The following is a 14,135-nucleotide window of genomic DNA, read 5'->3' as shown; positions in this document are numbered from 1 at the left end:
TCTTTGGAGTTATTAATTAATTTGACAGCACTCCATTTAAATCATTAACTATTAAATGCATAGTCTTGTAAATTATGTAGCCAACGTCTTGAAAAAAAATGTTTTATGAGTGGCATGTTTTAACTTTCAGCTATAGTAAATGTCACACCCAACGTCAATACAATCATAAAGATTAGAGTTGTCATCTAGGTTTTCCTTTTCCTTCTTAAAGTGAAAGCTAAAAGGACCTGATTTTAAAAGTTTTGGCTAAAAACTGTTTATACAACTAGAAAAAACTATAAGTACTTTAATTTGTCCTCACAATAAAGTTACCATATGTTTTTAACCTAAAACAAATTCTCTTATTAAGTCCGTAAAAAATTTAAACTTGGATAATCATTCTAATTTTTGAATAAAACTAATCAAAAAATCATGATTTTTAAGGAAAAATAAGCAATAACACCACAATTTCATCATTAGATGAGAATTAAACCAAAATAATAAAAATTAGTAGTGTACCTTTAAATTAGTAGTGTACCTATAATAGTTCACGGCTCATTAGTAATTAAAAAATTGATTGTGGATAAATGTGTTTTTTAAGAATTTTTAAGCACAATAAGATGATTATATTGTCCTTGAAGGCAAAATTTTCAAAGCTGGTATATAAAGGCCTTTTTGTCTTTCTACTTTTTAAAATACATTATGATGATACCCTTGGAAACAAAAAAAATTAAAACTTGTGTTAAGGGGCTTTTAGTGTTTTTCACTCTTTTCTTATGTTATTGCCAAGCAGAGCAAGGACAATTTAGTTTTTTTAGTAAATATTAAATATTATTTAAATAGAAAAAATTGTGAGAGTATGCAACACATGCTTTAGCGTTCTTTGAGTTGCGCCTCCCGGCAACCAAAATCTCTTTTCTGTTGTGTTGTTGGAAGCACAACGACATCCTTTTCCTTTTGTAGTGGTGTGTGTGGTTGTTGGTGCTGGTATGGTTTGTCGCCGACGATACTTTTTTTTTTTCCCTTCTCTCTTCTCCCTTTGAAATTCATGTTGGTCATGAAAAACTTTAGAGTTGTCCTTTGATTTATGAGGATTTCCACTTTGATTCTTATTCTTTTTATTTATAATTTTTGTTCTTGGTTTTTCTTGTAAAACTTTGATTTGTTTTCAATTGCACCCTTCAATCCCTATTTGTGATATGTTTTTTTTTCCAATTTAGTCATCATTCTTTTGATTGTGTTTTTTTGGGTTTCTTTTGTTAAATTAATTTTTCTTTTCAATTTCACATTTCAATCAAAATTTTATTTTTATTTTTATATTTCAATTTTGATCTTCATTCTTTTGATTATTTTACTTTTTTAGGGTCCTTTTGTTAAATTCAATTTTGTTTTCAATTTTACCCTTCAATAAAAAATAAGCCTTATTTGGTATTTTAGTTTTCATCCTTATTCTTTTAGTTGTTTTTTTTTTATTTGAGTGCGGCTTCATGATTTTTTTTCATTTTCTTTTCTATCGTGTTGTCCTAATCTCATGATCAGGGATGCAAGTTAGACAAGTAACCCGGGTTGGCTTGGTTTTGATTACTAAAGTTACAAGTCAGTCATGTTAACTCGGGTTGACTTAGACCAATTTCTTTAAGTCTTTTTTATCCAATTTTATTCTTTTGTATTTAATGAGTTGAGAATTAAGCTACATAGTTTGTTTCTTTTTAGAAAAATGTTTTTTTTTTCCAGGTTATTGTGATCATATATTTTTTAAAAAAATTAGTTTATATATTGTTGTTGCTTTTTTTTTTATTGTTTAATTAAAATATAACTAACTTATTTAACTTAGTCATATCTATTATTCGAGTTGTAATTTTTTATTTTTTTTTAAAAATATTTTTACTATATTAAAATATTTTTTATAAAAAAAATTCAAACTCGTGGCATAAGTGCACATCTAGTGAGGCTTGATAGATCTTTGGATATAATAGAATTGATGGTACCCTCCAATGCTAAATTATTGCACTTCATCTCTTACCAGATTTGAATGTAACAACTAGAAATCGAGATCATCCCAAATATTAGGCCATTAGATTGTTCTGTTACGAACTTAAGAAAAAAAAGGGGTAAATGATATATTTGTACCCAAACTATCACACGATTTCAAAGCTGGTCCCAAATAAAAATATATTTTCAATTGGATCCATCATTTATCAAACATCATTAAGTTAACCCCAAAACTAAAATTAATTTTGTTAAATCCCTAGCATCAACAAGGGTTAAATCAATTTTCTCATCGTTTGAATGGAAATATCCTTAATTAATTTTTATAAAAGAACATGAGCAGAACATGAGCTATAAAGAACAATATGTAATTAATTAGTAGTTAATAATCAGGCAGCTACACACAGACACACACACACACACATGGAAATTTATTGTTGATTAGTGATACTCATAGGTGTCTCAGGCAAGGGTGTAAGGCCCCATTTTGCCAACTAAAGAGTTTGATTAAAGATGATTTAACATCAACAACAACCAGATTAATTGATGAAGCTTCTATAATTAAAGAAGAGAAGTACAGTTCTCCTAAGCAAAATCTTGATAAAGCAGCTTTATAAAGGGGGCCATTATAATAAGGCAATTATTATTCAATGATTTTTTTTCGGATGAAAATAATATATATTGGGACCCTAATTAAAGAGCAATGAGGACTTGACAGGAAGGCTCTTTTTTGACTTCCTTGCTTAGATGTCCCAATTAATAGTTAAGTAAAATATATAGATGTATAATACTAATTAATTCATTTACAAGTGTCAAATTTCTTAAGCAACAACGTATAAGTATACATTTTCAATTGTCCTGCATTTTCAAAAGGCTAAATGATCTAAGACTATTAATTTAATAAAAAAATTTCAGAAACCACAAAAAGTCACCGATGACTTTTCAATCTGTCGGTGATTTCGTCTGTAAGATTTAATTGAAAATTATAAATTAATTGAATTTTTTCAGAAAACTACCAAATAACACCGACGACTTTTCAATCCGTCGGTGATTTCGTCTGTAAAGAACAACAATTAACAATGTTGTTGGAAAGTGAACAGTTCCAGAGCTCTCTGGAAAATACCGACAGAATTTTTTATCAGTGATTCCCTTTGTAATTGACATGATAAACAGTATTCACAGTTTACCAATGATTTTACCGACAGAATAAATGACACGTCATCGTTTTTTTTTTTTTGCTTTGTTTTAGTTTTTTTCCCTCTGTAATTCCCTCGGTATATACCGAGGGAATATGCCCGTCGGTAAAATGCCTTGAAAATTTACCAACGGAGATATTCCTTCAATATTTCTGTTTATATTTATTGATTTTCTAGTAGTGTTCATAGTATGTATGGTCGCATTACCTTTAAATTATTTAGATACTTGTTCTAATTCATTGGAAGGTTAAGGATTTTAGATTATACAAGCAATAAAATTAATCTTTTTTTATTTGTAAAATTAAGCTCCAATTTAATATCAAAATATTTTTTTGACATCATAATAACTCTTAAAAAAAATAAATCAACTAACCCAATTTCAATTCAATGCAATGTCGAGAACCACTTTGAAAAGAAAAGAAAAGAAAAATCTAGTAACCAAATTAAAAAAAAAAATCAAGACATTATGGCAATCCATATTATCTTGAATCTTGCTGCACAGTACTGCACCCAACTATGTTTTTAACACGCCATTTAGATTTATTTTTAAATAATAAAAATAACTTCCTTTAATCACATTATAATTAAGAAAACTTGACCCTGTTTAAAAATAAATAAAAAAACATATTGTTTTCTTGATCAAACAGAACTAAAGAAGTTAGAATACTTCGAATGTATTTAGTTGTAACTTGTAACAAGAAAACCTTTATGTGTGTTGTTGTTGTAACTTGTAACAAGAAAACCTTTATGTGTGTTGTTGTTGTGCGAGACTATCAAGAACTCGGGTTATATTTTTTTTGATAACCCAGGATGTCTGGATTAACTTACGCACATCTCGATTAATTTTTGGATTTACTAAACACTCTGTAAGCCTAGTAGACAAATATATAAGGCACTACAAGAATGACAGGTATACACAGAAAAAATAGAACTCCACTGCAAAAAAAAAAAAAAAAAAAATCTTTGCCACGACCACTAAGCAATGACCCTAAATGCAACTCAGGGGTTTTTAGAGGCAATAAAAGTAAGGTGAATAAATAATTTTTTTGTTGAAGTGTGATGCCTGGCTACATGGTCCACCTTAATAAATCAAAAAATAGATTTCGAAGTTCTTAGATATTTGTGTGGCTGGGGTTATTTCGATTTTCAATTCACTACCAACCATTAATTGCTTATATAAATGTATCCCTTTTTTTTTTTCCTGATTTGTCTATTCCTTTCAACTTTACAAAAATAAATAAAAAAAATAAAAATGGATTTTCCAATCCTTAATCACGATCTTGAATTAAAAGAGATTGACTTCCAGTGCACCTTGTCGACTCTAGGAACAAGAAACAATAATTGTCACCTTACTTCAATTATAACGTGATTATAAATATATATATATATATATATATATATATATATATATGATTTGTCTGTTTTTTTTCCCTTTTTTTGTTGGTGAAAATACAGTTCCAACTAGGTATAATTATTTTCGGTTCGGTTCGATTTTTACCTAAAAAATAACAAAACCAAATTTAAAAAAAAAACGAAATCGATTCAAATCGACCGATTTCAGTTTGGTTCGGTTATTTTAGAGCAAAAATCAAAACCCAGCCAATTAACTTGTTTTTTTTCAGTTTGGCCTGATATTTTTATTTGACTCAATTATTAATTTTGGTTCGGTTAATAATTTCAACCCTAATTAATAGATATGCTTGTGGAATGGTTAGTCTATTCAAACTGTGGCAGGTTTCCAATTGCGTTGGCAAGTCTAAATCTAGCCTTGAAAGGTTAATTTAGCATTAAAAAATCAGTGAACCCAAATTAAAAAGAAAAAAAAAACAAATAAATAAACGCCTGACCTACGGATTAGAACATGATATTCATGTTGTAATTAGTTGATTTTTATGAGAATTTCATTTATTTTTTTTCTTAACCTGATCTTAAATTAAATTAACTTTGATGGGCCTGAAATTAAGGAGCTGGCGGACCATGATCCCTCGGCCTCAACTACTAGGCTACAAACAAATAATGAACTAACATAAAATTTAAAAACAACAACAGAAACACCGATTTATTAGAAAATTTTTGTCTTTTATGGAAATGTTGATAGAACAAAAATAAGAAAAACAATTCATTGACAATTCCATCGGCATTAATAACTTGTTAAGAATTTTCATTGGCAATTTTAAATTGAATTAAACCCCGACAGCCTCTCTCCTCTCGATCCCTTCTTCTTCATTTTCTCCTCCTCTTCCTCCTTTTCTAACAAAACACAACAGCAGTCAAACAGTGACTAAGCTAAGTTCTTCATGTTATTTTGGGATTAGTAAATAATTAATTAATGTATTTTATATGGTGCAAAGGGAGGGGATCCAGCACTCTATTGAAGCGGTACAAAAATAGAGCAGTCTAGACGCAGGCATTCGCTTTTCTTTCTATTTTGCAAAATATTTTTTATTTGTTTGCCTGTGCTTGTATTATTTAATGCAATTATACATCGTCGGCTATTAACTGATGTGTCTTTGTTTTTCTGTATACTGAAATCTACAAATGGATATAATAATATATAGTAGCAGTAGCAGTAGGCTAAAGCCCTCGATCATGTAATTATTTTTACTAATATATAATATATAAGATGAAGAATTTTTTATAATTCAATGGTTAGAGATATTTTTATTCTAGCTAGTATATTAACGGAGATTAAATGTAATATTTTTTTAAACAATTATAAAAATATTTCTTTATATAAACTTTACATATTGAAAAAATAATGTTTTTTAAAAGGTACTCGTTTTAAGAATTAAACTTAAAAAGTAAAAAAAAAACCTTATTATCATGGAATAACAGTCTGTGGTTTATAAAATAAAGAATTTGACCCCATATATATATATATATATATATATATATATATATATATGAACATAGTCAAAACTTGTTTTGTACACATATGTATAGTAACATGCGAATTAATTGTTTTATAGACAGAAAGTGATGTACACTGTCTTGACACTAACATTTCAACATAATTTGTATATCTAGAAGAGCAAGGTAGATGTGTACGCATATTCATTAGCCAAAATCCATGTCATGAAGCATCTAGAAAATCTCTTACTTGACTGCAAGCATCGATCTTAATTTGTTGGCCGAAGAGAAAAAAATATCCAAGTTAGATCATGTCTCAAGGGTGGACGTAGCTTTCATTGAGTTTCTCATTTCACTAGCAGGTGCATATAAGAAATATTTTCAAGGCTTTTCGAAGAAGAATACAATGTTTGAATAAAGAGTGGCTAGCTAGCTAACAAGCTAGCAAGCAGCCTACATATAGGCCTTCATTGAATTTCTCCCATATTTGGTTTCTCGATTGATGGTCGGAGGCGCATGCATAACGTTTGATTACAGTCTCTTGATGTGGAACGTGCATTTTGGAGGCGGCTGCGGGTGACCTTCTTCCTATTGGTAGATCTTCGACGCCATGAATTTTTCTTTGGGACAATAATTTCAATAGCCCTTTTGATTTATTACTAAAGTTTTTAAATCATCATGAGTATTTGAGCCCTTGTTTCGATATTTTTGGTTTTGATATATAAAACTGAAATAATAATTTATTTTTTATATATAAAATAGATATGTATTTTATTGGATTTACCAAAATTAGACGGGCAAAATCTGGATAGCTAAACGATGTGGGAAGAGGTTGGATAGAAATTTGATCATAAGAAAGGACACATTATTAATACACATGAAATGATCATGTTTTTCATATGGTGTCCATTAATCATGCACCAAAAGCTAGTTTTAATTCGAACAGTACCGCTATATATTTTGCTATAACTTTACCATAAATTAATCACCAAACAATGAAATTGTGGAGGCTTTCCGCCAGCCACACAAGTCAAGTGAGAGCAACAAACCGATGTATTTGTAAGAGTATTGAGTGAACATGAAACACAATCCCAGAATAAAGCAATGCATTGGCATGTGTTGGAATTATGAACATCTGATGCATGGCTGGTCGTTAGGTACCAACATACTACCTGACGTGGGCTTTATTTATTTGAGAAGTATTGCTGAGCTGAAATTGTTGAAATTGAAGTAAACTCGTTTGGTTACTTGCCCCCACAAGATTTCCAAGTGAAATACTTTGATGGCGCCATGACAAGGCAGTGATGTTGAAATTAATACGACGGTTTGCTTTTCCAAGTTGAAAGTGTATGTGATTAGTCATTGTTAATTTTTACTTATTTTCTTTAGTTTTTATTATAGGGATATTAATTATAGCTAAACTTAATTGCTTTAACAACACATTTGCAAGTGATTGAAATCTCTGAGCAAGGGATCTAGACTAGGGAGGGAGATCATCATAAATTTGTACACAAGTGAGGCTACCTTCGAACTCAAAACAAAAACTTAGATTTCGATGGATGGTTGTTTGAGTATTATCAAAGGGTTATTGGTATGTGGTTGACTCGAATCTGCAGAAAAAGCAGCAGGTTCTTTGTTCTTTGTTATGAAAATGATCATCAACACATACATCACCATGTCGATTCAATAGCAGGTACTGTTGTATCTTTGGAGACCCAGCAAAGTGCTGTTACCTAAACGCATTTTCAAAGTTGTCAATTGATTTTGTTGAATATTGTCTGTTGTATAGCACAAATCCATCAAGTAAAATGATCCCATAAACAATCTAGAGATTATTCTATCTATTAGGAGCCTTATGTCATTGATTGTGTATATTCATGTCATCTTCGTGTTGAATATTTCTTTGCGTGGAGCGCATACCTCAAGGAGGTAAGAAAAAAAGGGTGTGGTCTGCGTTTAATAATTCAAGGCCTGCGTTTAACAATTCAAGGCCTGTTGAGAAAACAAGAGCACAGACAGATTTAACAATGCAAGCCCAATATTTGCAAGATTTGGCCACCATCACTGCTCTCATCAAAGTAGGCTTTATTGCTACCTTTTCAAGTTGGCCTGGATTTCTTGGTGGATCTACATGTTTAGGTCTAAATCTGAGGGCTATCCATTTCCTTATAGAATTGGCCCAATCCCTGGTGCCCTGTTAATAACATGAGAGATTTACAAGAAAAGACATTTTATAAAATGTTGCAATTTCATTTTTCTTTTTAATTTTTTGAGGTTGATCGGGCTTGAATCTGGATAGGGTTTGACTAAATTGATCGGGTTCACTAAAAACTTGACCAAATAAACCAAGTTTCATCAAGTTAATACTTTTTTATGTTCGTTTTAAAACTACATCTAAATCAAACTCTTAGTCATGAATTTTTCAAATACAAGTTAAATCAATTTTATTTATATCTTGATGGATTCAGTGATAGTTTCATTATTACAAAATTCAAAATAAAAGGAATACATTTTTTGGGTTACAAGACCCCAAGAAATTGCCAGTGTTCACTGGTCTTGGCTCCAGCAGCAAGGGTGGTTCAACCACTGGTACCGCCAGCATCAGAGAGACCCCAGGAAACTTCACTTTGGAAGCTCGTATTCAGCCACCTGGACCCCAAAATGCTATTCAATTTTGGAAAAATATCTATTATAAAGTCTGAATTTGTGGCCATCCAATTTTTTATATTGAAGTAGTCCTGTTTCACAAGAATTTTTTAATCTTTTTCTCTGAGAATCTACACTAATGATCTATGAGCAATGGAAAAGTTAAAAAATAAAAATGCGAATTGCTAATCTTTTCTCAGCGTATGATTAAGAAAATAGACTAGTAATGTGATTATAACATAAGACAGAGTTTTCAATCAAACTGTAACACTTCACACTAAATATCCACTAAACTATCTTTCTTACAAGAAGCATTCCTACTGCTGGATAGACTCCAAGAATCTGAAAACTCAACAGAAGACGCTGATGATGAGAACCCATTTCCACATTTGGCTACAGCTCTCACATTCTCGATCAACTCTTCTGTCCTAGCCTCTTGTGACAAAATCTCCACTAGCTGCTCTGGACTAATCACAAGCTTCACTTTCCAAAACCCATTATTACTTTTGTCGTAGTTGTTGTTGTACCTAGAGAAAACTTCAGTGTATGATCTCTTTAACGCGCCTTGATAATCTAAGGACATCCTATAAGGTGTGACAATATTTGATGTGGCAGCAACAGCTGGTATACTCTTTGATCTAACATGACCTTCTCTTACTATTTGGCCACCAATTTTTGAGTTGTGGAGTGGCAGTAAATAGTAAGACTGTCCTCCTTGAAGCTCTTCTTGTAGAGAAAGTGGTCTCCAAAATAGATCCTGGCTTGGAAAAAGCGCATGGTCTGGAAACTCATTTGTGATGGATCCTGCTGTTATTGGTGTGTTAAACTCCAGGATGCCACCATTAGATGTCATCACCTTTATCACTCCTTCTGCCACTCCTAGGCCTCCAAATAGACAGTTTCCCATGCCCAAAGCAAGAAACCAAGCAAAAATACTTGTGTTTTTTTTCTTAATGGATTTAGTTTAGTGGACAAGAAAAGAAAGTTTCTATAGCTAAAGAAACACAACTCTTCTCTTATAGCTCTAGCTTGGAGGGAATTAAAGCCTAAAGGAGGGAATGTGTGAGGATAGAGAGAGAGATAATCATTGGTGGGATTCTTCTTTAAGAGTTCCTCAATCAATCCCACTAGAGAAACAAAAGGAACAAATTAAGAAAGAAAGAGAAAATGTGGCCACTACCACCGGCATCACTATTAGAATTTATTGCTGTGTATAATTTATAGTTCAACAACATGTTCATACACGGAAAACAATGATATTTATTAAGTTCGGCATGATGGATGGTAGGCCATGCTCACATTGCGAGCAAAGTTACAATTTCCTTTTGATCCTCTTGGGGCCCTTGTAGCTGGGGAATAATATATCATAGTTGTTTTATTAAAGATCTCAGTCAACATTCAATGGAGGAAAGCCAAGGGAACTATAATCTTTTCTACTTTCTCTTTATCAAATCTTGGTCCCATAGGAGAAATTTTTGTTACCAAAGGGAAGGGATGCATCACCTTCAATAAGGGACATCCATCATCGTCTGGGATATCGCAGGTCAGATTTAAGGGACAGTTTAGTGATCTTCAAGAAAAACAAGTAATTCCTTGTAGGTATAATCAACACACTCTAACACAAGCACTGGGGTAGATCCTTCAATCCTCCAACATTTGATACTCGTCTTTCCAGACAATGTCAGTCTTCAAGTAAATAAAAACTTTTCCTTGCTTTTATATATATATATATATATATATATATAAACAAATGATCTCATAATTAGCGAAACACATATGATTCAATCGCCAGGACATCAGGAATCATGTCTTCAAAATCTATTAGTTGTTCAACTTAGTGGAACTCAGTGTATTCACATAAGACAAAAAAGAAATCCGAAAAAAAAGAAGACAGATAAGTGTATGATAAGAAGAAGAAATAGACAGATATATAAGTGGAACACTACTGAAATCCAGGAAAGTCGAAAGAGCTTCACTTTTCCATTAACTATCCAGAAAATATTCTCTTTTGGGTCTCGCTAAGTGGTGCCAGGAACACTTGTTATGAAATAATTAATATGGTAAATTAATTAGCATATAACATAATATCGTTAGAATTTTCAATGTCAGTAATTGTTTGTCCACTCGTGAGTCACTCAGAAGAATAAAACATTAAATATACATTTTTCAATGCATAATTTGAGTTTATGAAGCATGATTAATAACCTTAACAGGTGTTTAATGGGCAATTAATAGATAATAAGGCTAATTGTATCTTGTATTAATTGGATAATATATCAAATGAGATGGTTCTCTATCAACCACTCTCAAGAAATGCTAGGATTTGATGATGGATATAAACTGTTTCGAATCTCTCTTGGCACTCGCGATATTTACAAATGTTTATAAGAAATAGATTTAGTCTCATAGTTATATTTGATAATCTTTTTTAGTAAAACAAGATTTCGATCATTTCTTTCAGTGAAAAAGATTTAGTTATAATATCTCAGTTATAATTATTATATAATGAGCACATATATATATATATATATATATATATATATATATCTTATTGTATATATCTCTTATTGTATAATCCTATTGAACAATATATATGGGAAAATTGTCATTCGGTGTTGTTGTATAAAAAAAATTTCTTATCTTCAAATACAAAATATTTGTGCATGTTTTAGATTATCCTATGAAAATAATTTTAGAGTTGGTTTGTTTTTACGTTTTAAAAATATTTTAAAAAAATAATTATTTTTTTTATTTTTTTTCTTTAATTTTTTTTTGTTTTTTAAGATTTTTGAATGTATTTATGTTAAAAATAAATTTTTTAAAAAATAATATTATTTTAATATATTCCTAAAACACAAATTAAAATATAAAAGCTATCACAATATTATAAAAAGTTTAAATGCTTGAGACACCATTAATCCAGGATAAGGGCTGCTAGAAAGCAAACCATTTTTGTCAATTGCTTTTCCGTAATTTTATAGAAAATCTATTGTCATTTAATAACACTAAAAATGAATAAACCTCAAAATAAATTTTAATTATATTTAAAAAACTAAGAAAATAAGTTAAATCTTCTAATATTATTACAAAAACAATCAAGGATCCCTTCAATCACTAAAAAAAATTATTAATTTGAAATAAAAAAAATTCAATTTTTTTTAAAAATATTTTTGAAACGTAAAAATAAACAGGTTGTTAAGTTCATAGATATCTCTGGAATGTATGATAATATATTAATTAATTATTAATTTAATTTGTAGACAAACTCGGTAATAATCAATATTAGATAAAAATCAAAAAGACATTATGTCTAAGATTCAATGGTTAAGATTTATAATTTTCGAGTATAATTATTATAATATATAATCATCAACAATTAATAATAAATCAATATTAAAATTCAATTGCCATTGGTATCTCTTCTGATCAAACTTTTTCTTTAATAAGAAAAAGAAAAAGAAAAAGGAACAACATATTCTTATAATATGTCTACCTGTTTTTTTCTCGTGAACCCGAAGGAAGAACATCCACTCACTCAGGTGATGTTAATTTCAAACAATTGAGAGGGACTGGTATGAACAGGACTAACGAGGGCGTGATTGAAGCATAAAAGGAGGTGAAAGTCTGCAACTTTTTGAACAGGAGAGGTTCCCTCCTGAGTCCTGACTGCCCTCTTCCCATTCAAGACCAAGATGTCCCCTGTGATTGGTGTACATAAAGTGCCAACAAAAGTCTTGCTGGTTTTTTCACACATAACCAGGCCCACCAATTTTCACATTTATTAAAACTGGTTTGGTCAGTGAGTTGGTTGATCAGAACTTAGAAAAAAAAAAAAAAAGTTAACTCCGAATAAATTTAATTAGATGTGGATGATTGTTTAGTTTTTATTAGATGTGGATGATTGTTTAGTTTGTTTGAAAGTGTGGTTGTTGTTGTTTTTCAAAGTACTTTTTACCTAGAAATATATCAAAATAATTTTTTTTTTATTTGTAAAAATTATTTTTGATATCAATGCGTCAAAATGATCTAAAAATATCAAAAAAAATATTAATTTAAAATAAAAATAAAATTAAATAATTTTAAATTTTTTAAAAATATTTTTAGAAAGCAAAAACAAACAGCTGATTTAGTTAAAACCCGTAACAAGGAATAACTTCAATAAAATTGCTTATTTCAATGTAAACAATTACTACCATATAAATACTGTCTACAAGCATGTTAATGTGATAAACTCAGCTTTGTGTTTCTCTTCACTAATTTAGATTTGAAATTCTATTTCATTCCCATCATTTTGATCGGCGCCTGAGAAGAAAATTGACTTCTCTTTCCATCCCCCGGCCCACCCCCCCTCCTTGACATATATTTATAATTAATTTCCTTAAAAGAAAACAAAATACTAGATTTCTTCAGGGATCGATGGTCTCGAGCCCTGTCTGCCACCTTGATGAAGAGTTGAGTCTACTTGTCTCTGCTGCTGATATCTTCTCGATCAGCAATTGTGGAAGCTGTTGCTTTGGTAGAATCATTTTGGTTCTCTTTGAACCACTTGTGTTATCCATGCTTACTGAAGTAGCACAATGATATTCACAAGCAACCCTAATAGGCATGCCCAAGTTACATATCGTGAAGAAATGATAGCCATTACTGCCGTACGTTACCCTTGATGATAAAGCACCTTGTGTGATCTAAGATTTTGCCATTAGTCTTGATCATTACCCTTCAAAACATTTTCATGCCTTGCTGTAGTTTATTGAAAACAAGACTTAATTTCTCTTGATGAGTTTGTGCAACGCAAAGCAATCGCCCATGGTTGTTCAAATAGGTGGAGAGATGAAGAGGACACAAATAATAAAGAAGTTCAGGGCTGGAGATCACATACTTGTGTGACGGGGAAGAAAGTGAGAAGCTGTAAGGGGACAAATGAAATATTGCTACGTCAAACGTTTTGAACAAGGAAAAGGTTGTTCATTTGTGAAGGGCTTGAGAGAACATGTTACTTTTTTATTATTATTATTAGCGTGGATGTCCAGGTTAGTTTACGCGTAGCTCAACTAATTTTATAGGCTCTGAAATTAACGATCATGTAAATCTTCAATAGCCATTATATTAATAACTACGTGACTCGAACCTGAAACTACGTGTAGAGTAAAACATCACAGTTTTAAGTTTTTATTACTAAGTCAACTATTTAAATAGATAATTGAAAATCTTACTTTATGTTATGAAAGGGTGTTAATTTGATCGAGAAAGTGGAAACTAGATGGGAGATTAATGCGTGGAAGTATTAGACTAGAGGAAATCATGGTATAAAATGTGTTTAGTACATAAAGGGGGAGAATTTTGTCGACAAGCATGCAAGAGATGGTTCAAGGAAGGTGCATCTTTTGGCTTTTGCAGTAATTTTGCACATCCCTTCATGCATCATCACTTCTTCTGCAGTAATTAAACGTGTAAAAACTGATTGATTAATGATTT

At 30.9% G+C, this 14,135-nt stretch overlaps 1 protein-coding gene across 1 annotated transcript; it reads right to left on the bottom strand.

Moving 5' to 3' along the window:
- Positions 1-8,937: 8,937 nt before the first annotated feature.
- Positions 8,938-9,567, bottom strand: LOC133702804 (uncharacterized). The gene has a single exon (XM_062127118.1). It carries the CDS (start codon positions 9,565-9,567, stop codon positions 8,938-8,940), a length of 630 nt encoding a protein of 209 aa, XP_061983102.1.
- Between the last annotated feature and the right edge of the window lie 4,568 nt (positions 9,568-14,135).

This window comes from Populus nigra, chromosome 9 (assembly GCF_951802175.1).
Source record: "Populus nigra chromosome 9, ddPopNigr1.1, whole genome shotgun sequence".
Lineage (NCBI taxonomy): Eukaryota > Viridiplantae > Streptophyta > Magnoliopsida > Malpighiales > Salicaceae > Populus > Populus nigra.
This window is presented reverse-complemented; position numbering and strand designations above follow the sequence as displayed.

What these genes read in the sequence shown, in the direction of transcription:
- LOC133702804 (XM_062127118.1), bottom strand. Translation starts at nt 9,567, where the DNA reads ATGGGAAACTGTCTATTTGGAGGCCTAGGAGTGGCAGAAGGAGTGATA.